A 23,977-nucleotide genomic window follows, 5' to 3' on the forward strand; every position below is an offset into this window, starting at 1 on the left:
CTCTATATTTTATGTTCTTTGGTGTGAAGATATTTAGGATGTGATGGAATTTTGTGAAAGATAACTTGTCTCGTACTCATGAGGCTGAGCGTTTGCATCAACTCTATTTTCCTGAAAGCATTAATGTGGTCAGTTTGAGCAGCAGGATGGAAAACTAAAAGACACGCCCCGCCTCTATACGCTGAAAGCAGCCTTACTGGAGCACAGTTCAGTTGTGGACATTGCAGAGCTTCAGTCACACGCACCATGAAGAACTTCACCTTGATAACAGCTTTAAGTCTCTGCAGCTTCAGTGAGTACAACTGCATTGATAACGTTGGTAACTTTAACCCACCGCAATTGAGACTATTCACATATTCAAAAGTGTATTTAAAGGAAATGTTCATGTTCTTTGTGTTTAATTGAGAGTAAATCTCTTGTTGTCTGTTTCAGGCTGGATGTTCATCTCAGTGTCACAGTGTCAGACTGTGGAGGTCCAGGCTGGTGGAGAAGTCACACTGCTGTCTGACAACATTGCCAAATATGAATCTAGGATATTCTGGTTCAGACTGGAGAACAGAACCAAGGCCAGCTGCATCTCTGCTATGTTCAACTCTGTTAAGAAAGCTTCATACTGTGAGGGATTTGAAAATGGAAAATTTGAAATGACAACCAACATCACCACTGTCTCTCTCAAAATCAAAGAAGTGGATTTATCTGACTCTGGACTGTATTTCTGTGGATTTTATGCTGCTGGGATTCCAACTTTCAATGTGATACATTTAAATGTTGAAGGTAAGGTCATTCAAAGTCTTTTGCGTCTTTTGATAGCCGTTGTTTGGTTTTTGTTCTTTTTCTGCTTATATTGCTAAATATTTATTAATAATGTAATATGTTAATAATTGTAAGAATTCATATCATATATATGCAATATCATGTAATTTTATTGTAAATCTGCCACGTTAGACTGATCTCTTCATTCCATTAAAAGGCAGTGATGAGCCACATGATGACGGGGACAGCAAGTGTGAAAGTAAGATTCCTTTAAAGAGTTTTATCTTTGTGTAGATTATCAACTCTTTAAAGTTAAAATAAATTCTGTTAGGCCCATTTTGATTGTAACCAGGTCTCAAGTCTTTAAGGGGAAATAGAGACTAACTGAATGATCTTTCTTGTTGAAGCGACAAATCTGAGTGTGATCCTGGCCGGTCTGACTGTTCTCCTTGTTACTGTCATCATCGGTCTGGCTGTTAAAGTCAGGAAGCTTCAGACAGGTACTTCATGAGAGCTACTGGATCTCTTGTTTTTGTTTGATTGCTTGTATATGTTCTGCATTAGTGTGTCAGTATGATGAAGAACTACAGCATTGCTTTAAAGTCTGAGGAAAGGATTGTAAATTAAGATCAAACCGTATCGTCTCTTTCATTCAGCTGCCAATGAAGAACAGAATCCACAGCAGCTTGAGGTGAATCAACTTTTATCGTTTACTGTGATGTGCTTCAACACTTTAGAGGGGCTGCTTTGTTTTTGTCACAAACGCTATTTGACATGTGTTAGTGTGTTCACTCTTTACAGAACCTGGATTCTGGAGAGCAGAAAGATGCAGCGCTGAGTTTGTCCTCAACAACAAGGAACAGGAGGCCTGCATCAGAGAGGGAAGTGGAGACTCGTGTTCTTTATGCTGCCAGCAGATAGACTAGAGTGGAACTGATGCTCGTATTAAACTGATGCTGTGTTTTTTCGCGGTGGATGGGAGGAGTTTTGTTCTTGTTGAAAATAAATAAAATTAAACATGTGCTTTTAATATCTCGCCTCTCTGTCGTGATAATCGTGTCTGACTGTCCAGATAGACGATAGCTAGATGTAGTGAGGTACACATCAGTGGATTGACAGGAACAGTGTGTTCTGAGAGCCACTGAGGGGAAGATGATGAAGTCTGTTTTCTACAAGTTCTGTAAGAATAAAATCTGGAATGAGGCCGTGAACACTGGCTGACTTTCTTCTGTCTAACAGATGAAGAGATTCTGCAAAACCTCAATGTGGAAACTTAATATTTCAATTGTGATGTCAGTCTGTTGCATTCTGATATAAAAATATACATTGTATTTTTAAGATTGGTTGATAGATGTATTTCTCTTTTTCTGAATGTATGTACTCACCGTGAGTAATGTAAGTAAAAGGCACTTCTGCATTTTCAAGTGGAGGTTGCTGCCTAGTTAAAGACTTTCAAAATTGTTTCAAACAAAAATGCTGAGACGAAGAAACAATTAAAAGCTCATTCAAAAAATAACTGCTTCTCTCTTAAACTGTTCTTAAACTAACAGGAAGAACAGAGCGTTCATTAATTACTTTTTTTTTTTTTTTTGAACTGCGCCTCGACTGCAGAGTGAACGAGAGCAGGCGGCGTTGACAAAAAACATGCAGGTGTCACATGGTGTGTCATATGTTCTATAATAGGACATGTCTGTTGGACACAGAGAGACAAACTGGATTGTTTATTCAAAAGACTTGTTAACATGAGATGTCAATTCTAATTCTGTTCTCCCTGGAATTAATCACAGCATGTTCAGCCTTGTGGTGAGCTTTACTGGTGCTCACCTACTTCTTGTTTGTTTTTCTTCTCACATGTCTGTAGTAGTGTGAACCATATTTTAGCACCCTTATAGGATTTGTTGGTCAACTCCATAACCAACAACGTAATGATTTTAAAAGCTCATTTGATTAGTATTTTTATCTAAAACACTGATGCTGTCACAACTGAGGAAAAGACAAATTGAATCCAAATGCAGACAAAGTACAGACGTGAAGCTCACAGCAACCAGGACGAACTGACAAGGAGTGTGTGGAAAAGGGACGGTTATAAAATGCAGGTCTGATGAGGAAAGTGGGAACAGGTGTGTAGGTGGGAGGGGATGTCATGTGACCGGGACTGGCAAGTTTGTCCCGGTGCATCTAGTGGATGGTCCGAGGATGGCAGGTCTGGGGAGCGAGAGGAGAGTTCATGGTCTGGGGACTGAGCCACCAACCCACTAGAAAGTCTCTGACCTCCCTCTAACTTCTCAGACAGTTGAAGTGGTTTGTCATCTTATACCTGAAAGTGGAGGATCTGAGGGTCAGAACACTAACTGTACTAAACTCTGTGTTACTCTGTGTTGAGCATACTGCCACCAGAGAGACTCAGGACACAACTGGAACTGCAAGTCAGAGTGGAAATGATACTTGTCGAATCAATACTGTCTACGGCCTTTTAAATTTCAGTAATGTGTGTCGGCCGCTGGACATCAGCTCAGTGATCCCCTGCTGTAAAGATGTGAACAGATATGTGACAGTATCACACACCTTCACAGACAAACTGCTGTTTTATTGGAAACTTAAAGCTACTACGAGGAACTTTCCTTTTGTGTTGATTTTGGCGTTCCTTGTAGACGTAAGTGGTCGTGTTTCAGAGAACCACAGTCCCTTTAGCAAAGCTCTCATTTTACTGCAGCTGGGTCTGACAGTCGGACCCTCTCAGTCCTGGTTCTGGTTCTCCCGTGCCTCCCTGTCCTCCAGTGGGCCCATGCGGTCTGGGCCTCCGTTGTGGGCTGGTTGCTGCCGGCGTCCCGCTGGAGTCTGATGGAGTTTCTGGTGAACCTGTATGATTTCATCCGATTCTGTGTGGAATCCGACCCGGTGGCTCCGATGACGAGTACTAAGAATCACTTTATAGAAATAGCCAATCTTCTCACTTATGTGTCATTTAGAGGCATCAGTATTACATTGAAACTGTTTCATGACCAGTTACAAGTTCCTCAGAGTAACTTTAAGGCATGGAAAAAAGCTTGTTATTTTTAGCATTTATGGTAAACCACTCAAGTCTGCATCAGTAGATGACACAGAAAATGTGACGTTTCTCACAGACAGAATGTTGAGCTACGCCTTAGAAGTCTGATGCTCTTTATGTTAAACACCGCCTCCTCTCACTGAAAGCAGCCTGACTGGAGAATAGTTCAGTTGTGGACATTGCAGAGCTTCAGTCACACGCACTATGAACAACTTCACCTTGATAACAGCTTTAAGTCTCTGCAGCTTCTGTGAGTACAACTGCATTGATAACGTTGATAAGTTTAAACCACCGGAATTGAAACTGATTGCTGATTTAAGGGAAATGTCCATGTTCCTTTTGTTTATTTGAGAATAAATCTCTTGTTGTCTGTTTCTGTTTCAGGTTCTGAGTGTCAGACTGTGGAGGTCCAGGCTGATGGAGAAGTCACACTGCTGTGCTCCAACTTTTCAAGTTCTCCTAGTCAGATATTCTGGTTCAGAGTGGTCAAGGGATCCCAGCCCCGCTCCATCGGCTTCATCTACAAGCCTCCTGAGAATGCTACATTCTCTGATGGATTTAAAAATGGAAAATTTGAAATGAGAACCAACATCTCTACTGTTTTCCTCAAAATCAAACAAGTGAATTCATCCGACTCTGGACTGTATTTCTGTGGATATTACTTGATGGATAACCCGGTTATTTTTAATGCAACATATTTAGAGGTTCAAGGTAAGATTGTCGTAATGTTTGCTCTGTTTTTGATTGAAGTGGCATTTTAAAAGAGAACTATCAACTTCACATTTCATTTCGGTGAAATTCATAGTATTGATAGTAGTAATTGATAGTTAAAAAAATGTCTTCCTCCTTCATAAAAGATCTGCTGTGCAATTTTGTCTATTAATATGAATTAAAATGAATCTTATGAAATGTAATTTTGATGTAAATCTGCCAAGTAATAGACTGATCTCTTCATTCCATTATAAGGCAGTGGTGAGCAGATTATCAACTCTTTAAAGTTAAAACAGTTCAACTAAATTCAGTTTGACCCATTTTGATTGTAACCAGGTCTCAAGTCTTTAAGGGTTGATAACTAACTGAATGATCTTCCTTCCAGAACCATTTGATGGAACAGCAGAGCTGGTGAGTTTGATCCTGGCCGGTCTGACTGTTCTGCTTGTTTCGGTCATCATTGGTCTGGCTGTTAAAGTGAAAAAGCTTCAGAAAGGTATGATTGTTCTTAACTTTATTGCATTTTCACATCATTTTTTTTCCACAACTTCATATTTATCAAAATGCATCAACAGCAATCATTTTGAACAGATTGTTTCTGTCGTTCAGCTCGTGTTGAGGAGCAGAATCCACCACGGACAACGGTGAGACGTGTATTACGTTTTGTTCTCAGAAGGTTTTTTTTGTATTTCAGCAGGCACCTCAAATAGCTCGTCAGATCATGATGCTGTCTTTATCTGTTATTTACAGAACCAGGGCTCAGAGGAGCTGAACTACGCAGCATTGTCTTTTCAACCGAAAGCTAAACGAAACCACCGGCCTGCATCAGAGAATGAAGAGGAGACAAATACTATCTATTCAGCCACCAGATAGACTCAGGAAGCACCATCATCAAACCACCATCACAGTGTCAAAGTTACTAAGACCGCAACAGACTTTGACTTTGTGTCAGACATCATTGTAACAATATTGTCATTATATTATATTGTCGCTCCGTTCAGCCCACTGCTGACATCGACGCTCATTTTCATGTCCATGTTGTGTCAACGTTGTTGACCTCTCTGACGCGAGACACAAGCCTCGTCCTTGCTGTGTGTAAGCCCCCTGCCTTCATACCACCAGCAGACGGTTATCATTACTGTCGTTGGTTCGGTTGTCGAAAGAAACTTCAGGCGGGTTCTTGACGAGTGTTGTCTTGTATTCAATTATATTTAGTTTTGATATTATTTTTAAAGTCAGTATATGCTCTGGTTAATATTGACATGTTGGGCTATTTTGCTTCCATTACATGTTTTCTTTCAGACTGGTGGAAAGAAAACACGTAAAATACACATTTAGGTTTTTATTTTATTACTTTGTCTTCAAGTAGACAAAGTAATCCATCATTTCAATATTTACACATACATTTTAAGAAAACTTGTAATACAAGAAATAATTGTCTTAATGTAAAAAATCAACTGGTAAAGTTTTATGGTGATATGTATCTCTTAGATACATAATACAATACATATAAAGGCTGTTTTCTATTTGTTTGTACTCTGAGCAATAAACTTCTATAAATACTCCAAACTCTCCACTTTCATTCCTATCTATATTCTGAAGGTTTTTACAAAGGGGTTTGTTCATATATCATTCAGTCTGATTTATAGAACATTTTACTCCTACAAATATGACAAAAAAATATTTTTTTTTCATGGCTGTCGAGTGATGAAAAGAGATATCCAAAATGTGTTCTTCTTAAACTAACAGGAAGAACAGAGCGTTCATTAATTACTTTTTTTTTTTTTTTTGAACTGCGCCTCGACTGCAGAGTGAACGAGAGCAGGCGGCGTTGACAAAAAACATGCAGGTGTCACATGGTGTGTCATATGTTCTATAATAGGACATGTCTGTTGGACACAGAGAGACAAACTGGATTGTTTATTCAAAAGACTTGTTAACATGAGATGTCAATTCTAATTCTGTTCTCCCTGGAATTAATCACAGCATGTTCAGCCTTGTGGTGAGCTTTACTGGTGCTCACCTACTTCTTGTTTGTTTTTCTTCTCACATGTCTGTAGTAGTGTGAACCATATTTTAGCACCCTTATAGGATTTGTTGGTCAACTCCATAACCAACAACGTAATGATTTTAAAAGCTCATTTGATTAGTATTTTTATCTAAAACACTGATGCTGTCACAACTGAGGAAAAGACAAATTGAATCCAAATGCAGACAAAGTACAGACGTGAAGCTCACAGCAACCAGGACGAACTGACAAGGAGTGTGTGGAAAAGGGACGGTTATAAAATGCAGGTCTGATGAGGAAAGTGGGAACAGGTGTGTAGGTGGGAGGGGATGTCATGTGACCGGGACTGGCAAGTTGGTCCCGGTGCATCTAGTGGATGGTCCGAGGATGGCAGGTCTGGGGAGCGAGAGGAGAGTTCATGGTCTGGGGACTGAGCCACCAACCCACTAGAAAGTCTCTGACCTCCCTCTAACTTCTCAGACAGTTGAAGTGGTTTGTCATCTTATACCTGAAAGTGGAGGATCTGAGGGTCAGAACACTAACTGTACTAAACTCTGTGTTACTCTGTGTTGAGCATACTGCCACCAGAGAGACTCAGGACACAACTGGAACTGCAAGTCAGAGTGGAAATGATACTTGTCGAATCAATACTGTCTACGGCCTTTTAAATTTCAGTAATGTGTGTCGGCCGCTGGACATCAGCTCAGTGATCCCCTGCTGTAAAGATGTGAACAGATATGTGACAGTATCACACACCTTCACAGACAAACTGCTGTTTTATTGGAAACTTAAAGCTACTACGAGGAACTTTCCTTTTGTGTTGATTTTGGCGTTCCTTGTAGACGTAAGTGGTCGTGTTTCAGAGAACCACAGTCCCTTTAGCAAAGCTCTCATTTTACTGCAGCTGGGTCTGACAGTCGGACCCTCTCAGTCCTGGTTCTGGTTCTCCCGTGCCTCCCTGTCCTCCAGTGGGCCCATGCGGTCTGGGCCTCCGTTGTGGGCTGGTTGCTGCCGGCGTCCCGCTGGAGTCTGATGGAGTTTCTGGTGAACCTGTATGATTTCATCCGATTCTGTGTGGAATCCGACCCGGTGGCTCCGATGACGAGTACTAAGAATCACTTTATAGAAATAGCCAATCTTCTCACTTATGTGTCATTTAGAAGCTTCAGTCACACGCACTATGAACAACTTCACCTTGATAACAGCTTTAAGTCTCTGCAGCTTCTGTGAGTACAACTGCATTGATAACGTTGATAAGTTTAAACCACCGGAATTGAAATTGATTGCTGATTTAAGGGAAATGTCCATGTTCCTTTTGTTTAATTGAGAGTAAATCTCTTGTTGTCTGTTTCTGTTTCAGGTTCTGAGTGTCAGACTGTGGAGGTCCAGGCTGATGGAGAAGTCACACTGCTGTGCTCCAACTTTTCAAGTTCTCCTAGTCAGATATTCTGGTTCAGAGTGGTCAAGGGATCCCAGCCCCGCTCCATCTGCTTCATCTACAAGCCTCCTGAGAATGCTACATTCTCTGATGGATTTAAAAATGGAAAATTTGAAATGAGAACCAACATCTCTACTGTTTTCCTCAAAATCAAACAAGTGAATTCATCCGACTCTGGACTGTATTTCTGTGGATATTACTTGATGAATAACCCGGTTATTTTTAATGCAACATATTTAGAGGTTCAAGGTAAGATTGTCGTAATGTTTGCTCTGTTTTTGATTGAAGTGGCATTTTAAAAGAGAACTATCAACTTCACATTTCATTTCGGTGAAATTCATAGTATTGATAGTAGTAATTGATAGTTAAAAAAATGTCTTCCTCCTTCATAAAAAATCTGCTGTGCAATTTTGTCTATTAATATGAATTAAAATGAATCTTATTAAATGTAATTTTGATGTAAATCTGCCAAGTAATAGACTGATCTCTTCATTCCATTACAAGGCAGTGGTGAGCCACATGATGACGGGGACAGCAAGTGTGAAAGTAAGATTCCCTTAAAGAGTTTTATCATTGTGCAGATTATCAACTCTTTAAAGTTAAAACAGTTCAACTAAATTCAGTTTGACCCATTTTGATTGTAACCAGGTCTCAAGTCTTTAAGGGTTGATAACTAACTGAATGATCTTCCTTCTAGAACCATTTGATGGAACAGCAGAGCTGGTGAGTTTGATCCTGGCCGGTCTGACTGTTCTGCTTGTTTCGGTCATCATTGGTCTGGCTGTTAAAGTGAAAAAGCTTCAGAAAGGTATGATTGTTCTTAACTTTATTGCATTTTCACATCCTTTTTTTCCCCACAACTTCCTATTTATCAAAATGCATCAACAGCAATCATTTTGAACAGATTGTTTCTGTCATTCAGCTCGTGTTGAGGAGCAGAATCCACCACGGACAACGATGAGACGTGTATTACGTTTTGTTGTCACAAGTTTTTTTTTGTATTTCAGCAGGCACCTCAAATCATTCGTCAGATCATGATGCTGTCTTTATCTGTTATTCACAGAACCAGGGCTCAGAGGAGCTGAACTACGCAGCATTGTCTTTTCACCCGAAAGCTAAACGAAACCACCGGCCTGCATCAGAGAATGAAGAGGAGACAAATACTATCTATTCAGCCACCAGATAGACTCAGGAAGCACCATCATCAAACCACCATCACAGTGTCAAAGTTACTAAGACCGCAACAGACTTTGACTTTGTGTCAGACATCATTGTAACAATATTGTCATTCATGCTTATTATTCATGCTCATACACTTCTGTATCCGTTCCTAACGTCTAGATTCTCTTATGGTGAGTTTGGTGAGTTAGATGAGGAAGTGTAGCTGTCGTCTCAATCATATAAAAAAAATTAAAAATACATCTGATTAAATTGGCACATCTCAAACAGGAACACATTTATTTAACAGGAAGAGATAGTGCAGTGTGCACCACACAGTACATCACCATAGTAACCAGTGGGGTATGAGGTGTCTGGATCTGTATCATGAGAGCTCTCAACCTCTGAAATGGGTGAGAAGACGCTGCACAGCCTCAAATGCAACCATTCCCACTTTCACAATGTCAGTGACGGCCACACTTTAGCTCAAGCTGCGCAACGCTCCGTTCAACCCGCTGCTGACATCGACGCTCATTTTCATGTCCATGTTGTGTCAACGTTGTTGACCTCTCTGACGCGAGACACAAGCCTCGTCCTTGCTGTGTGTAAGCCCCCTGCCTTCATACCACCAGCAGACGGTTATCATTACTGTCGTTGGTTCGGTTGTCAAAAGAAACTTCAGGCGGGTTCTTGACGAGTGTTGTCTTGTATTCAATTATATTTAGTTTTGATATTATTTTTAAAGTCAGTATATGCTCTGGTTAATATTGACATGTTGGGCTATTTTGCTTCCATTACATGTTTTCTTTCAGACTGGTGGAAAGAAAACACGTAAAATACACATTTAGGTTTTTATTTTATTACTTTGTCTTCAAGTAGACAAAGTAATCCATCATTTCAATATTTACACATACATTTTAAGAAAACTTGTAATACAAGAAATAATTGTCTTAATGTAAAAAATCAACTGGTAAAGTTTTATGGTGATATGTATCTCTTAGATACATAATACAATACATATAAAGGCTGTTTTCTATTTGTTTGTACTCTGAGCAATAAACTTCTATAAATACTCCAAACTCTCCACTTTCATTCCTATCTATATTCTGAAGGTTTTTACAAAGGGGTTTGTTCATATATCATTCAGTCTGATTTATAGAACATTTTACTCCTACAAATATGACAAAAAAATATATTTTTTTAATGTCTGTCGAGTGATGAAAAGAGATATCCAAAAAGTGTTCTGTAAAAACTTTTGACTCTAATGTCAACAAAATTAAACTAGAATGTAGAACCTGTCTTCATATTTCAGATGACATTTTTCAGTATGCAAACTAGCACATATTTTATAAGATAATACATCATTTGCATATGTTAATATAAAATTTCAGAAAACTTGTAATACAAAAACTCTCTTAGTGTAAGTTATCAACTGTGAAGTTTCATGGTGGTATGTAAGTTTTTGCCCTTTTCTCCTGCCTCATCTCCTCTCTTTGATTGTCAGAAGGCGATACCATCACTTCACTTGAATGGAGGTCTGCAGCAGTGGAGTGAGTGACACAGTGTGCTCTGAGCTCAGCTGATACTGTTCATGCATGCAGTATGGAGGTCACGCATGAGTACTGATGCCCTGCGTGTTTGTTTGTTTTCATTGTGGTGATAAACGGTGCGGTCAGTGAATTACATTTAAAGTGTCAAAGACCGGTGTTATGTTGAAGTCTGTACCCTTGTAGAATAGTGTCCCCCTCGTGGTGACGGTTAGGGTTAAGGGCCGGTTCAGGTTTGTGTCGGTGGAAACACTGAACAGGGAAACAGTATTCAACACAACACTGGCCTTCATCACAACCAAACAAAACGAACACCTGTTGATCTTTGGAGTAATATCCATTCAGACATTCTTCAATGATGGGATGGATTTAACACACCGTAACTCAATGAATGGACATATTTTCTGGACTACACATACCTTGACCAAACCACACAACTCTACATCAGCTTTCTATAAACTTCATGTAATCCAGCTTGTGGGGCAATAGTCTCATGTGGTAAATTAATAAAGCCACACATTAATGCTCTTATCAGGCTAGAATGAACTGCTGTGATCATGTTCACTGTGTCTGTAGATTAGGAAGAACGAAAGTAAAGCATTTTAAACTCCACCCAGACAGAACGCTACATCTACAAAAAATAAAGAAGTAGATATTTATTTCTATAAAAGGCCTGACTTCAGAAATAAATATGTTTTAGAAAACATGTTAAGGTGTCGACAAAAAAAAAAAAAGTATTTTCCATTAACAGCACTGAAACTTAACCAATAGTGAAAACTAGCTGGTCCTATAATAGCTGTAGAAAGCTGAGGGGCTTCTCTCTCCGTGTGCTTCTGTTTCAGGATGTTAGTAGTACGAGTATCACAGGCCTGGGCTAGGACTACAAAAACCTAATTTTGCAGTGTTTTACAATTAAATCATAACCAGTGACATCCACCCTCCAGATCTACTGTGACTCTGCTTTCAAGTTAATATATTTATTGTGAATACACCCTCATGCAAAAGGTTTGTGGACCAAATATTAAACTGTCTTTCGAAGTCTTTTCTAAAAGGAAATCACAAACAAGGCATTAAAGAAGTAACAAGACGCTAATCAGGAAAACACTAGTTAGTATTAGTGGCAGTACATCAGTGGACAGGGACAGTTAGTGATTGAAATAGTTTATTCATACAGGTCAACTTCCAAAAACAGCAACTCAATGCAAAGTACTGTACATTTGTCATCCATTGAAGTTGTTTGTGTAAAATCAGTTTCTATAATGATTTCATGTTTTACAACAGTTTATGAATGCATGTCTGCAAGACAAAGTGTAGACTGTACTTCTTTGTCAGGTCTGTTCAGTCACTCTTAAGAGCCAAACCGAGCTATCCCGACTGCTTCTCTTTAAAGCCTGCTGAACACAGGTGTCTGCATTCCACTTGCTGGCAATGCCTAAAAATGGACATATATACACACACACACATGCTATAAAGAGATGTACAGCTGAGTGGATAGTTGTGTGTCGACTACTGATATAGAAAGGTAAATGTGAGCTGTCTGCAGTACTTCCTGCTTCAGTGGTCCTTGAGGCCCTCGACTTACCTGTTCACTCTGAAGGTCTGCAGCAGCCTTTGACGTCCTCTCACCCCCGAGTCAAGATAAACTAGTCCCAGTTATGCAAGCTCACCTGGTGGAGAATGGCAGGACTGTGTTGCGCCCTTCTTCACTTTAGCCCTAATGTGAGCAAGACTCAATTTTGTTACTAGAAGGGGAAAAGTTAAAGCTGGGGAATGAGGAAAGCTGGAGCACTCCAGACAAGACCAGGAGAGATGGTTTTTTAGATCAGCGGAACGATTTGAACTAGTTTGTTGTACGAGGCATCACAAATAAACGTGTTATTAAATATAGACGATGATCCTTTCGCAGATGTTAAGAGTGTTCGAGTCAATTCAAGCGGTTACACTGATGAGCTTTTTTTTTAGCGCAGGGCATGAGTTTGGGCACGAGAACAACATTACTGCACAAATCCGTTTATTAAAAACAAGTTCGACAATGGACAGGTACATGTGAACGCTTTGCGGTAACCGTCCTATTAACGGTTACGTTCTACATTTGTCAAACCCATACGTCTTAGCAGTTTGAATTTTCACAGCAACGCCACATGGCGGTTTTGTTTTCGATGGGAAAGCGTAACAATGGAACCAACGTGCAGATTAGATTTAATACCATGATTTAGTTCAGTTAAACCTACAGTCACAAGTATCGCCTAGACTGCTGCTGAAGTGATCAGCTTTCTAAGGTCACACACAACATCAGAACACTAATTTGTTTTTAAACGTATATGTACAAAATAAAAAAAAACGCCTAATTCAGACGTCAAGCATAAAAAAAATACTACAGCACAATGACAAACTAAAACAATCAAGGGGGGGGGGGGGGGGGGGGGAACGAGTAAAAACTGTCCCAAATTAATAAAAAACAAAAAACAGACGTGGGCGTCGGTAATTCGGTTCCTCCTGTGAGCATCGCAGTGGAACGCAACGCGCTCAGCCACAGACAGGGAGAGGATAGTGTCACGTGCATCAGGAGGCGGCGAGCGGCGACGCAGTTGACGACGATCCTGAAAAAAGAGCAAATGACACAAATGAACCGTCTGCAACTGTTGATGCAAAGCACGTTGTTCCATCTCAACTATCTGCTTGAGGAGTTCTGCATCGAGTCCCGTTCAGTCAGAGATCCCAGGTCGAAACCTTGCGTTTGTCGGATTACGCCACACATTTAGAATTAATATTATTTACTTAATTTTAGCTGAATTCCAGGTGAGTGCACAGACGTGAATTGCCAACGCATTTACAACTTGTTGAATAGCACTTCGTACGCATGCTTTTTCAAACCTTGTTTTCCCCACAACAGCTGGAGCGTGCAGGACAAGTGACAAGCTGCCTTTGCCTTTACAGGGACGAATGGCAGTTTTGGAGAAGATAAGAACACCAGTCTACCTCAGACCTATTCTCACCTTCACATGCCTGGGCCTTGCTTAATAAGCGTAGCGTGCAGGTGGTGGCGGAGGCAGCCGTTCTGCGTAGGGGTCCCTGGCGCGTGGAACTCCGTACCCCGGGACCCGGGAAACCGGAGAGAGTCGAGAGCGCTCGTAGGAGTAGCCATTATTAGCGGGCGGCATTGGCGCGCTGGGCGCCCTCCTTAGGGGACTGCGATCACGGGCGTAGTACGAGGACGGAGGTGGTGGGAGGGGACGACGCTCATACGGGTCAAGCGACGAGGGCATAAGACGGTCTCGGACGACGGCTGAGGGGGGAGGGGGAGGAGGAGGGGCGCCAGCACGTTGGTCCTCATAGGCGGCCATGCCATACGGACGGGCCCTGTACTTCTCATAGTAATCTACCACGCCGTATCGCTCCCTCTCACCCTCGTAGGGACGTTCGGGATAAACTGCTCGTCTAGGGGGAGGGGGTGGCAGAGGAGGGGCGGGGTAACCTGGGGGCATATGGCCGAGGCGGCCTCTCATGTAGCTCGGCGGGGGAGGCTCATGCCTCTCTCCCGGGTAGCGAGGGGGCCAATAGCCACCCCTGTCTGGGGGAGGAGGGGGGTAGTCATCACGCTCATCGTGTCTCGGACGGCTCTTAGAAATCTGGACATGGATGCGTTTACCTAAATACAAGAGAAAATACAGATAAAAGAAAAGAAATTGGTTTAATAAGTTAAGGACCACAGCTTTACTTATTTTACTTCATGACCCTGTCTTACCTTGAAATTCAGTATTGTCCAGGCCCTTGATGGCATCCATGGCCTCGTCAGAGTTGGACATGTGTACAAAAGCAAAATTCTTGACTACAGCGCACTCTGTGACCGAGCCGTACTCTTCAAAGAGAGCGCGGAGCTCGTCGTCAGCGCCCTTTTCTACGTTAGCTACGTGCAGTTTGACTGAGCCCTGGTTCTTCCCGTGGCTGGCCTCCACGTTGATCGGCGTGCCGTGAAGCTTGTAGAGGTGCAAAGTCTTAATGGCTTTGGTGGCGGCCTTGCGGTCATCCATGTGGATGAAGGCGTAGTTCTTGATGATGGCACATTCTGTGACCGTGCCGTGCTCTGTAAAGAGTGCTTTGATTTCCTCCTGGTCTGCCTCTCGGGGCAGGTTTCCCACAAAGATCTTCACCATTGTTAAAGATCTGTTTCAGAGCAAATGAGAGAAAATTGAATATGTAGGGATGGGGAGAGGAAAAACGAACATGATTAAAAAAGTGCACCCACAATGTTTGAACATTCAGCGTTGTGGTATAAAATTAAATAACAGCTAACTGTATACCTAAATCCTTTTCTCTGATACTGGGGTCCCGTCTGTGAATTAAACGGGCCTGTTCATTGCAAAATGGCGGACGTCAGTTTAACTAACGCTGCAGGTAACTAGCCTTAATTTACGGATTTTTACACAAGTTATCAACGTTAAATAATGTTTATATCAAAACGTTTCTGTTGTTATTATCGCTATAATGCTAATGTGTGGAATTCCCAGACTAAACCAAATTCCTGGTCTTGGTTAAGCTAACTAGCTGGTGATAACTGTTAGCTTGGCAGTGGAGCCACGCTATCACACAAAGCACCGCTGTCCATACTAACGTACAGCGGTGAGCTGAATAACACATCCACAGGTTAATATATGTTACGGTTTTTTTTTTTTATTGCAGCGAATTGTATATATCAACACACAGGTGTGTATATTTAAGTTTACCTTTATATCGGGGAGCCTCGACAAATAATTCAAAACGCTTTCGAGAGTTTTCCTTACACCGATTCGACTTCCGCTTAGCTTTACGACGCTGTGCGATATCTTACCCTACTGCTTTAAGCAAAGACCCGCCCCACTTTGCCTCTGATTGGCTAGAACGCGTTGCCTTTCCTCGGTTAGATTGGTTAGGTTCAGGGTAAATACATCAGGGTAAGCCAATCGGTAAGCCAATCGCGAGTGGGGCGGGAGATTCTTTCTTCTTCGTCTGTTTCGTCGTATTTATGTGGAACACAACCAACCCATAACAACACCGCCACCCACTGTCGTTTTATGGACATTGTCAATAAAAGTTTTACTACCGTATCAGCCTTATTACGATATGGATACCATGCTCTGGATTTTAGACACAAATTGTCTACCATGTGCTTATCGAATGACTATGTGTCACATATACGTTTCCCTAATTATGTATGTATTAGAAAGTTAAGAACGAGACAATAAAACATGTTCTGCTCTAGTTTATTGACAGAGTGAATGATTAACAACAATTTTTGGGTAATTACCCCAAAAATGTTGTTAATCACTCACTCTGTCTCGTACTTTTTACTGCTTTGTTAGGTTACCTAGAACTACAGGAATGGAAGTTCGAAATAACTTCTGGTAATCAATCGCTCTCTGTTAATATGTAACACTAGTTTTATTTATTTATTTAAACCTGCTTTTAACCTGTAAAGTCAGTTTTGTATGTTTTTCTTTTTTCCCGTGTTGTTCCTTACTGTTATGGTGTCATCTATTGTGTTTTTATTGTAATTACTTCTATTGTTTCTGTTTTTACCAAGTGTCTTTGAGTACCCTTTAAAGCGATATACAAATACAATGTATTATTATTATTATTATTATTTATTCGTTTTAGTTTTACAGCAGAGCTTAGTTTACCGGAATGGTTGGTGATGTTACAATGTTTTTTTTCTTAACATGTGGTAGGAAAAATGTTGACCGTGCATATAAACTGAAACTGCTTTCTGTTTCAAGTTGCATCAGTCGGGAATTTTCTGTCGTAATGCTACGTTCAAGCGCTGATCTTTAAATTGTATTTTACAGAACAGCGATGTTTTTCATTAGTGCACTAAAAGAATGAGCATTGTAATCAACAATTAGTCTGTTAAAGACCAGAGAATGATGAAATCTGCATAATTTAATCAGAACTCAAGGTGGCATCTGCATATTAGCTCACTCTTCTAGTCCGAACAGCCTGAACCTCAAATGTATTCATTTCAAATGATACAAAACAGATAAATCAGCTAATCCCCTTTGTAAATTTGAATGGGTTGATTGTTGCTGTTTAGCTTAATAAAAGACGATTCATTTATAATCAAATGAACCGTTAATTGTCTGTTAATCGGTTAACTGATTGATTGATACACTTAAGTGTAGCCAATGACCTATGTTGTGAAATGTTTAAACTTTTTCATTTGCCAAAAATATTTGTGAATTGAGTTGGTGGTCCACATCACTTGCAGTTGCGTGTTAGTGTTTCAGTAGCAAATGTGCTACTAGAGTGACGAAATGGCTAAACATTCTTATTTTTTCTCCAAGTGTTGGACAGAAATTCCATGCTCACATTCTGTTAACAAAATGTTTCTCCCTCTTTTCACAACTGCTTTTCCTCGTACACAATCTTCAAAAGTTTTTTCCGGATTTGCACCTGAAGGCAGCACCGCGCTGGTTCTTGAGTGACGAAACTCAGGAGAGAAGAGAGGAGCTTGAAAACAAAGCAGATCGAAAACAAAGAGCAGAAAGAGGAAGACTCTCTCAGCGGCAGCACCGTCAGTTAGTCTCCTCAGAGTGATTCGCTATATGAGTGTTATCTAGCTTCTCTGTGGACGGAGTCAAAGCGCCTTCTACATTAAAGTAGAACCTCAACATTCAGGTAAGACACATGCATCTCACAGCAACAAGTAATGTGTTACTTTACTTTAGTTTGGACTGGCAAAATAATTTTAAAATACATCGCCTCACTGGATTCCTAATATGTTCTTCTCTTGTCCCAGCAGCCTTTCATCACAGAAGGTCAATCGGTCAATCTGGTCATGATGAATGTGTCCCAGACGATGGAGACAGAGGAGGACCTGCTGACGTGCCTCCACATCAAGCTTTACCACCCTAAGCAGAGCTGTAAGGGCCTTTACGGGCTGCTTCCTCTGGGGACCATTGGCAGACACTCGGCGGATGACCCCCTCAGGCTGGGACGTGACGCCCAGGCCTGCACCTTCGCCCTGGTCGACGTCCGGGTGTCCCGCAAACAGCTGGCCCTCCACGCCTACCGCACGCCACAGAGCCCTGACATGCTGTTCACCATCCAGAACCTGAGCCAGAGGGGGCGGCTGTCGGTGAACAGCTCCGAGCTGGGCTACCTGGAGAGGACGGATCTCCCGGACAAGGCCCTGGTCCGCTTCGGGGAGTATGAGATGCTGATCGTCCGTGAGTCCGGCGAGGCCAAGGGGAGCTTCGAGGTGGACTTTGAGGTGCTGACAGTGCCTCCGTCCAGGGAGACGTGCACAGGCGTGCCCAGTATGACACCCGTCGTGGACACAGGCTCACGTGGGATGAACAGTTTCCAAGGAGAACTCCCGAGTCGGCCTTCTTGGCCCCCTTCAGACTGATGAGACGTGTTATTCGTGATGTTGGGACTTTTTACTTTGTCTTTGGCTTGCATTTGAAGCGATACTGTGATTACTGTGTGGTTCTTCCATTAGAAGACAAATCCCTCTTTGTAATGTGAATTCATAGCATTATTTTGCATATACTGTATATATATATTACCCATTGTCTATAGATCAAAACGCTATAAATAATATCAGCTTCTTTTAAAGAGCAAATGCTGTAACTTCTTGAAGCTGTTCATACATTACATTACATTACAGTCATTTAGCAGACGCTTTTATCCAAAGCGACTTACAATAAGTGCATTCAACATTGGTAATCAAAAGAACTACTAGTCACCAGAAGTCATAAGTACATTTCCTTTTCCAAACAATCATCTAAGAGCATGAAGCAGAGCATAACTCAGAGCCAAGGTACAGGGCAGAAACAAGAAAAACAGTTAGTGCTATAAGTAATACGAATACAATAAGTGCAACAAGCCAGTATGAAAACAATAAGCGCTAAGTGGAAGGCTCAGGGTAGCACTTCCTGAAGAGGTGGGTTTTCAGCCTGCGCCAAAAGATGGTCAGCGACTCCGCTGTCCTGACGTCAGTGGGAAGTTCATTCCACCACTGTGGGGCCAGGACAGAAAACAGCCGTGACCGGGTCGATCGGCCGCCAGGACCTCTGAGCGACGGGGCGACATGATGTACAGATGGGAGTCAGTTTGCTATTTTTTTAATCGTCTTTGAACAAAGTCCAGTCTCACTGGACAATCTTTAATCTTCTTTTATAGAATTTACAAGCAGGGCAGCAACATGAGGTCTTTATCTCCTCCCGGAAGCAGAGGAGCATGGTTATCGTAGTTGGTAACAACAGAAGTGTTGTTAACAAGAGTCTTATCAGGTATCACAGTGGTGGTTTTCATGCAGGCGGTGGTCGGACCGCTCCAGCTAGCCCTATAAAAGCTTTATAAAAGGACCTCAGGTCAACACGGCGATGACACACCAAACACCACACAGGACCTCCCGAAACTTGAGTCCAGCAAGAAGGGAGGGTTCTTAAAAGAAGAAGCCTCATCTGAACTCAAATAACTTCAGTGAGCAAACAAAATCCCCCCCCCCAAAAAAAGGAACATAGAATGTCACTACTGATTCTGTGGCTTCCTTTCAGTTTCCCTTTGAGACATTTACAGATTCATTTGTCTTGTTTTAACTGTAGTGTCTGGTCACTGGTCCAGGGAGGAAGATATCCAATGTTATCTGGGAATGATAATCATGATAAATCACTTAACATTGTGATAAAAACACTTTGTCAGTATATACACATCTATTTTACATTGAGGGAAAGTAGAACCGTGTTGCTACATTCTTCACAAAATAAACAAAAAGGCAAAGCAAGACGGTTTGAATAAAACGAGTCAACTTTGAGAAAACAAGCATGTTTATTTACTTCGGTTCATCATGTTTGAACTTTTCATACTGAATACTACAATGTATCTATATAAAAAAATAAAATGAAGACAACATATTAAAAAAAATCAAGTGCTACAAACATTTGTATGCCTTTATACAGTAACCCAAAATAAATGTTTTAGGATCATAAATAGTTCATGGACATGAATATAAAGATAAGTAGGTCATGCATCAATAAACTAATACGGTTTAGCCATATCTCAAGTTCATCAGTTTGGTAGAGAGGGTTGTTCAGAGGGACCCCCGTCAGTTTGAGATGTCTCAAGTCAATAAGAGTCAACAGAGAATGAGACCTGTAGGACTGATCTGAGTTCACTGCTCTCTATCAAACCCAATATTTCAACTGCAGACAAAAAAAAATGATGACAGTGCAGGTTTTCAAAGGACGGGACATTCCCTCCAGATCCACAACCGGCAGACTAAACTTTCACTGCGGGACAAAATCCACTTCCTGTCAACAAAAACAGAAGACACAGTCAGAAGACAGCTCACAGAATAGACAGGTCTGTTGTGGACTTCACAGTGAACTCGTACTGCTTTACCTTTAACTACTGGGACGTCTGGTCCCATCTCTTCCCATCTCGTAACGTTCAGAGAAGATCGTTACAGCTGGCAGAGCAGAGACCTGGAGACAAAGGTACAGTCAGCGATCCCACTCATCACATCATCACCTCATACCCAGGATCATTTGTTAACAATGGGAAACTAAAAATACATTTTATGTTTTTTTTCCTGCTCGAATATTTAAAAAAAAAAAAAAAGTCAAGGTTTCCCGATTTTGAAAACAAGTTAAGTTTTATGGGAACACTGCAGTATGAATGCAACAACACAAGAGGGAGTCATTACACATGTATTCCATTAGTAAGTGGTTCAGTAGCAGCTTAAAGGGTGCCTACCTCTGCTCCACTGGATGCTGCACATCGTCCGAGGAGGACTTACCATGAGCTGGCCTCTCCTGCATTGAGTCTAACCTACAAAGAGCAAAAACACTAAGAACACCAACACTGCATGCCATTTGTGGTATAAATATACAGCTGAGACTAAAGACAATAACTGAAAAGTGGGACTGATATGTAGTGTGAACTCAGTGACAGAGAAAATGAAAGATGCAACTCAAGACTAGAGAACAACAGTCGCAGGACGACAGAAACATGAGCCGGCGCAAAGCTCGGGTGATTTTTGTTCTACTTCTAGGAAAACCACTGATCGGCTTGACACAAGGTAGGCAACGGTTGCCGGGGACGACGCACGGGACAGACACTTTTGGAGGGTCACAGAGAGAATCAAAATCTACTTTACGCGAGGGATGAATTTAACCTTCGTCAACGTCAGGGAACAGCTGCTCGGAGATTTTGTAAAGCAGTTTGGGTTTCAAACAACAGATCGAACGTCTCGCGCGTTTTACAGCATTTTTACTGGAACTGAACGGGGCTGACAAAACATCACCCACCATGTGTCAAGAGGAGAACTCTGAAGTGCGTTGAGAGTTTAACGGCTGGGTATATCTGGTCTGGTGAATGGCGGCTGCCTGCCGAGTCAGACTACAAAGGCCTACCCCAACGAGGAAGAACTGGACAGTTAAAACGGAGTTTTTGGTTTGATTTGTTTATTAAAAAGCCTTCAAAGGAAAAGCAACTTGTAAAGTAAATAAAATCATACATAAGGGTGCTATAGATTCTATTTTCGCAAGAAAAGAGAACACAAAGTTTAAAAAGAACAAAACCACACTGGAACTTTTGACTTGTCATGCCTCTACACTGAGTTATTTAGAAAGTATTTTGATTTGCGTGATCAACCTGAGCCCAATAATTTTGTTCACAAAGACGATATATTTTGTAATTTAAAGGACTTCCCTTGTTATGAAATGTCACAGTTTACCAGAGACCATGTCTATTTTCGAAAGATTGAGGAGCAGAGGGATTTGGGCCGTTAACAGCACTGCGTCTCACTGATATACACCAAGCACCTAAAGCCAGCATCCTATTCTGCAAAACACTTGAAGGATTTGAACAATAAAACAAGCAAGAGGAACAGAAGAAGCATGTACAGCTCAGAAAAATACGTGAACGTTAGACATGGAATCATGTTTTTAAAAAAGTATGGGGCTGTCTGCAATACAGTATCTTCCAGTAAGTCTCAGGCGAACGCAACGCAATCCGCCATAGACGAGGGGGATGTATAGCGCCACGTACATCAGCAGACGACGACGATCTTGTCATATTCTAAACCTGGAAAGAGAGCACACCACACATGTCAAGGAGCGGGTTTTAGTCAGGAGTCGCGCAAGGCTGATCTTTGATGCTAAAGCAACAATATATTAGGAGTCTATCAGCAGTGTTAAGTCGTTGTGTATTTGATCTCTTGGCTGGACTAGATCTGCAGGAATTAAGAGCTCTGGCTGATGGTGATGGGTTCAAAACGTGATTCTGTTTCAACTTTATTCAGCTCATCGATTAAATTTAGGTACATATTTAGATGCGTTATCAGGCCTACTTCTTATTAATGTGATTCATCATGTCAGGAACCATCCGCTCTCCGTTCTCACCTTGAATTACCCTCTCGTGGGCCTAATAGCCTGCATATCGAGGTGGTGGTGGCGGCGCCGCCCCCTCTGAGTAAGGGTCCCTGGGTCGGGGAGTCCCATACATCGGCGCAGCATACATCGGAGGCCTGGACAGCGGGGAGAGCCGGGACCGCTCGTAGGGGTACCCGTTACCAGCCGACATGGCGGGCGGAGGAGGGGCTCGCCTGATGGGACTTCGGTCCCTGGTCATGTAGGCGGGCGGAGCAGGTGGAGGGCGCTCGTACGGGTTAGGGGCCCCCATTCCGAGGCGTTCCCTAACCAGGCCCGAGGGAGGAGGCGGAGGAGGGGGGTTGGCACCGGAGCGCCTGTCGTCGTAGCCCCCCGCGCTGTAAGGACGGGCTCTGTATTTCTCATAGTAATCGACCATCCCGTAGGCTTCTTGCTCGCCGTAGCCCCGGTCGGGATACGCCGCTCGTCTCGGGGGAGGGGGCGGCGGAGGCAGCGGCGGAGGAGCGTACGCGGACATGCGCTCTCTGTAGGGAGGCTCGGGCCTGTCCCCCGGGTAGCGAGGAGGATAATAGCCGCCTCTGCCTGGCGGAGGCGGATAGTCCTCCTCCTCGTCGGGCCCACCTCTGGGTCTGCTTTTTGATACCTGAACGTGTATGCGCTTTCCTGAGAGAGAGAAAATCAATGTCCCTCAAATCTAAAAAAAAGGCAGAATACGAACAGTATGGCCACCCCCCCCAAAAAACAACAACTTCCAATCCTTTCATTCATGGAGTAGAATATCAAATGTACGTACCTTGAAAGTCTGTGTTATCCAGGCCCTTTATGGCATCCATGGCCTCGTCAGAATTGGCCATGTGTACGAAGGCAAAGTTCTTGACAATGGCGCACTCTTTGACTGTGCCGTACTCTTCAAACAGCTCCCGGAGCTCATCGTCGAAGCCCTTTTCTACGTTGGCTATGTGGAGCTTCACGGGGCCCTGGTTCTTCCCTCTGCTGAGCTCCACGTTGATGGGTCTGCCGTCCAGCTTATAGAGATGGAGCTCACGGATGGCCTTGGTGGCTGACTTTCGGTCCTCCATATGGACAAAAGCATAGTTTTTGAACTTGGCACTTTCTGTCACTGTGCCAAACGGGGTAAACAGAGCTTCGACGTCTTCCTTCCCAGTGTTCTGGGACAGGTTCCCAATGAAAATCTTGACCATGGTTGCTCCAGTGTACTTTTCTGAAAAAAAAAAAAAGAAGGGATAAACAGCATGAGACAACACAGGCCACCATGTAGTAGGAGAAAGTAAGCAGTGAGAGAGCGAATGGAGAATCCGTAACGTCATTATCAGGAAATAGACAGCTTGTAATCGAGACGACTGCGGGCTAAAACAATAAACTATAGTAACCTTTGTCCTTATCAAACTTCAACCGTTGCTATGGAAGCTGAAAGTCTTCACTCACAGCCAACTTATTCAAAAAGCTTAAGTTGAAGAAGTTTTCATGTTTGCACTTCCTGGTCAGAGAGCTGCTAGCCAGCCTCGCTTCTTTTGAATGGTTTCTATTAGCAAGCTAGCATGAGCTCAGTTAGCCATTTTGTCTCATGTGAACGTAACCAAATACAATTCAGTTCAGCCGTTGGTATTGTATTACAGTTACGGTTGAAAACATGTAAAACCACAGTGGTAATAAAAGAGACGAATAGAGAAAGGCGTATATACGAAACTACTCACATCTTGCTGCTGTTCGGCGCCACAACGAAGTCGAAACTCCCCAGGATACGATTCAGTGGATTACCATCTGGCGATAAGCGCACACGTAGGAATCTGATTGGTGGATTGACGCGTCGGTCAAAACCAACGGACTGTGATTGGCTAAAGATACGAAGGGTTGTTTCAATACGGAAAAGGCGTTTCATCATGGCGGCTCGCTCGAAAAGTTTGCGTTCAACTTATTCAA

At 42.3% G+C, this 23,977-nt stretch overlaps 3 protein-coding genes and 1 pseudogene across 3 annotated transcripts; 3 read left to right on the top strand and 1 right to left on the bottom strand.

The window, feature by feature from the left end:
* Positions 1 to 222: 222 nt before the first annotated feature.
* On the top strand, positions 223 to 1,729 carry LOC137874703 (uncharacterized). Its single transcript, XM_068713583.1, has 6 exons — positions 223 to 292; positions 433 to 774; positions 971 to 1,012; positions 1,161 to 1,253; positions 1,410 to 1,444; positions 1,555 to 1,729. The coding sequence occupies exons 1-6, from the start codon at positions 247 to 249 to the stop codon at positions 1,672 to 1,674; spliced, it is 678 nt and encodes a 225-aa protein (XP_068569684.1). The 5' UTR covers positions 223 to 246; the 3' UTR covers positions 1,675 to 1,729.
* Positions 1,730 to 3,990: 2,261 nt separating this feature from the next.
* On the top strand, positions 3,991 to 9,343 carry LOC137874846 (uncharacterized; annotated as a pseudogene).
* A 2,470-nt stretch (positions 9,344 to 11,813) lies between these two features.
* Positions 11,814 to 23,824, bottom strand: LOC137874847 (uncharacterized). The gene is made up of 8 exons (XM_068713813.1): positions 23,752 to 23,824; positions 22,830 to 23,258; positions 22,074 to 22,699; positions 20,443 to 20,474; positions 17,405 to 17,923; positions 14,410 to 14,828; positions 13,661 to 14,313; positions 11,814 to 13,264 (listed from the first exon to the last, which is right to left on the bottom strand). The coding sequence occupies exons 2-7, from the start codon at positions 23,236 to 23,238 to the stop codon at positions 13,682 to 13,684; spliced, it is 2,637 nt and encodes an 878-aa protein (XP_068569914.1). The 5' UTR covers positions 23,239 to 23,258; positions 23,752 to 23,824; the 3' UTR covers positions 11,814 to 13,264; positions 13,661 to 13,681.
* On the top strand, positions 17,129 to 19,558 carry tifa (TRAF interacting protein with forkhead associated domain). The gene is given in 3 exon segments (XM_068713584.1): positions 17,129 to 17,315; positions 17,440 to 18,015; positions 18,017 to 19,558. Coding segments are annotated over 2 exon segments (591 nt in total). The 5' UTR covers positions 17,129 to 17,315; positions 17,440 to 17,475; the 3' UTR covers positions 18,068 to 19,558.
* Positions 23,825 to 23,977: the final 153 nt, after the last annotated feature.

The sequence above is a fragment of the Cebidichthys violaceus genome, unplaced genomic scaffold, assembly GCF_023349555.1.
Source record: "Cebidichthys violaceus isolate CVI_PGR_0920_01 unplaced genomic scaffold, fCebVio1.0.p SCAF_19, whole genome shotgun sequence".
NCBI classification, from domain to species: domain Eukaryota; kingdom Metazoa; phylum Chordata; class Actinopteri; order Perciformes; family Stichaeidae; genus Cebidichthys; species Cebidichthys violaceus.